The 2,740-nt window shown below is 49.2% G+C and overlaps 1 protein-coding gene across 1 annotated transcript; it reads left to right on the top strand.

Moving 5' to 3' along the window:
* The first annotated feature begins 1,260 nt into the window (after positions 1–1,260).
* Positions 1,261–2,375, top strand: LOC127303883 (chitinase 10-like). The gene is made up of 3 exons (XM_051334595.1): positions 1,261–1,349; positions 1,407–1,922; positions 1,997–2,375. Exons 1-3 carry the CDS (start codon positions 1,261–1,263, stop codon positions 2,373–2,375), a joined length of 984 nt encoding a protein of 327 aa, XP_051190555.1.
* Positions 2,376–2,740: the final 365 nt, after the last annotated feature.

Below are 2,740 nucleotides of genomic sequence, written 5' to 3'. Positions count from 1 at the left end.
TTCTCTCCCTCTCTCAATCTGCAAAAATAAATGCACGGCTGAACAAGTTGGACCGAGCCAAACCAGGCTCGGCCCGAGCTCGCTACGGTCCAGCAAACGAAACTCGACTTGGTCCATCTCACCAACGGGCTCAGCAAGACTCGGCGCAAGCCCAAGAAGGCTCGATCGAGCTGAAAAGCTCGATAAGAACGTCCACAAGTGAGTTATACATGCTAATGACAAATATTGTTGTGCAAGATGTTCACCAAGCCGAGGAAGAATTTTTCTCAAGTACAATAAAAATGAAGCAGAATAAAAAATAATTTCGTAACATTGTACGATAATATATAAAGAGCATCGAGGAGTATATCGTTTCTAATAAAAAATAATTAGTCGAGTACTTATTTCATAGCTAATTATATTATTTGTAAAATATACTTCAAACGAGGTAGAATCATGTGGATTCAATATTTTCTGGCTGTCTTTCTTATACACGTGAATTTTTAGATGTATTGTATTGATATTTTGCGAGACAAAATAGAAATCTTAGCAATGCATGGCATTCAACTAGACTTTAATATTTGCGTGTGTACATTTACAATATAACATGTGCGACACTAATCGTAAGGTAAAGAGTCGTGGCAACGTACATGCATTCTACTAGTAACAACTAAAGGACGGAACTTTTTGGTTCATTTCCCTTGTCGCCTGAAAGCCTATCTCCCTATTTTAGTTCAGCTTCAGTGGGTTTTTCAAGTTTGCTTTGACATGGGCTTCGCTATGCCAAAGGTCCAGAGACAACATCGAGCTTTGCTCACAACGCACAGTTGAGGGATGCATCTGAGGATGATGGTGCTGAACTTTTCAATAACTCGTGTTTTGTTTGTTTTTATAAAGATGTTCTTGTAAACACTGATTTATAATACTGTATATGGTATCAGGCCTTTCCAAAGAAAATAATTTTTTTTTTGCAGCCGATCGGCCGGCAGAGAGCGAGAAAGTAAACGAGAAGAAGACGAAACAGCCATTAAGTAAGAGCCAATTCAAGCAGCGACAAGAGGAAGCAAGCAATCAAGTAAATTTGATTTGTTGCCCTAAAAAAACTTGATTTGTTATTCTAAAAAAAGTAACTTGATTTGTGATTGGACGTCCCTGGCCGTTCCCTGGTCAAACCGAAGCCGGCTCGCACGATCCTTTCCTGGCGCGGACAAGATCAAGTCAACCAGTAGTGGCGTGGTCGGAAAACTTTGACTTGAGCCACCACAGTAGCTAGTTAGCTGCATGCGTATCCGCACCCTGCACCCAACACCGCCGGCCGCCGCTGTCTCGCTCATAGATCGTCACTACACTCTCCAGTACGTGCTCTACCGGTGAGAGTGTGAGAGCCATATAAAATGCACATGCTTGCGCTCCTGTCAAACCAACAGCCAAGCAAGCTTCGAGCAATGGCGGCGCCATATCATCACTCACGGCCCTCCGCGCGCGCGCGACCACCGTTTCTTCCTCGCTGCTGCCGTGTTCCTGACCGCCGCCGCTTGCGCCGGCGTCGCGGAGGCACGGTACGGCGCTGGTCGGAGCACCCCGGTGGCGGCGATCGTGAGCGAGGAGCTCTATTCGTCTCTCTTCCCGCATAGGGACGATGCGAACTGCTCCAAGGGGTTCTACACCTACGCGTCTTTCATCCGGGCTACCAGGAAGTTCCCCAAGTTCGGTGGCACCGGCGACCTCGTCACCCGCAAGCGCGAGATCGCCGCCTTCCTCGCGCAGATTTCCCAGGAGACGACGGGAGGCTGGGCGGCGGCGCCGGACGGCCCATACATGTGGGGTCTGTGTTTCAAGGATGAGATCAGCCCGCAGAGCAGCTACTGCGACGCCACCAACAAGCAGTGGCCGTGCTACCCCGGCAAGTCCTACAACGGCAGAGGACCCATCCAACGCTCATGGTAAAACCACTTGCCGGCCGATCAGGCTGCATATATACTTGTTCATCTCCATCTGAATGGACATTGGTCAACAGGAACTACAACTACGGGCCTGCCGGGGAGGCCCTGGGCTTCGACGGGCTGCGGAACCCGGAGCGGGTGTCCACCTGCCCGGACACGGCGTTCCAGACGGCGCTGTGGTTCTGGATGACGCCCAGGCAGCCCAGGCCGTTGATGATGTTGGTGACCAGCCCAAAGCCGGCGGTGCATGCATGGGTGTCGCCAGTTGTGGATTGCATAAAACTTAACATCGATGACGCTTTTAATGAGCATACAAGACAAGGAGGATGGTGTTTTGTTGCACGAAACCACCAGGGAGTAGCAAGAGGGGCTGGTGCCGGGAGAATCATGTATGCAGGGTCAACATTGCAGACGGAAGCCACTGCGTGGGGTGAAAGAGACATCCACAGTTGATGATTCACGTATATGTGATTGTACAAAGGCTGACCTGGAACAAAGATTCATGCTGGTGCGTGGTTGAGCCGGCCCAACAAACGCTAACGACGAATAACATTTTTTTGCTTGTAGCTCAGAGTTGCAAAATGTGAGACCTAATTCAAAAGACAGCCTAGCATGGGGCACCTCCTTGCCGGTATTGTACGGATCAATCACACTCATATCCAATACTTACCGATGCAATCACTAGTACATATTGGGTCGTCACACACGGCTGAAATGGATTGTCGCACACGGTAAACCTAATCTTCGCTATGAAAGGGTGGGGGATATGCCAAAACAAAGCACATGGTTCCTGGAACCGTGTGCGATGGGTCACCAAG

The sequence above is a fragment of the Lolium perenne genome, chromosome 5 (genome assembly GCF_019359855.2).
Source record: "Lolium perenne isolate Kyuss_39 chromosome 5, Kyuss_2.0, whole genome shotgun sequence".
In the NCBI taxonomy this organism is placed as follows: domain Eukaryota; kingdom Viridiplantae; phylum Streptophyta; class Magnoliopsida; order Poales; family Poaceae; genus Lolium; species Lolium perenne.
Note: the sequence above shows the minus strand (reverse complement) of the source record. Positions and strands in the feature narration are given on the sequence as shown.

What these genes read in the sequence shown, in the direction of transcription:
- LOC127303883 (XM_051334595.1), top strand. Translation starts at nt 1,261, where the DNA reads ATGCGTATCCGCACCCTGCACCCAACACCGCCGGCCGCCGCTGTCTCG. An exon ending in CTCCAGTACGTGCTCTACCG is followed by an intron (nt 1,350 to 1,406) that starts GTGAGAGTGTGA and finishes TCAAACCAACAG; the next exon opens with CCAAGCAAGCTTCGAGCAAT. An exon ending in GGACCCATCCAACGCTCATG is followed by an intron (nt 1,923 to 1,996) that starts GTAAAACCACTT and finishes ATTGGTCAACAG; the next exon opens with GAACTACAACTACGGGCCTG.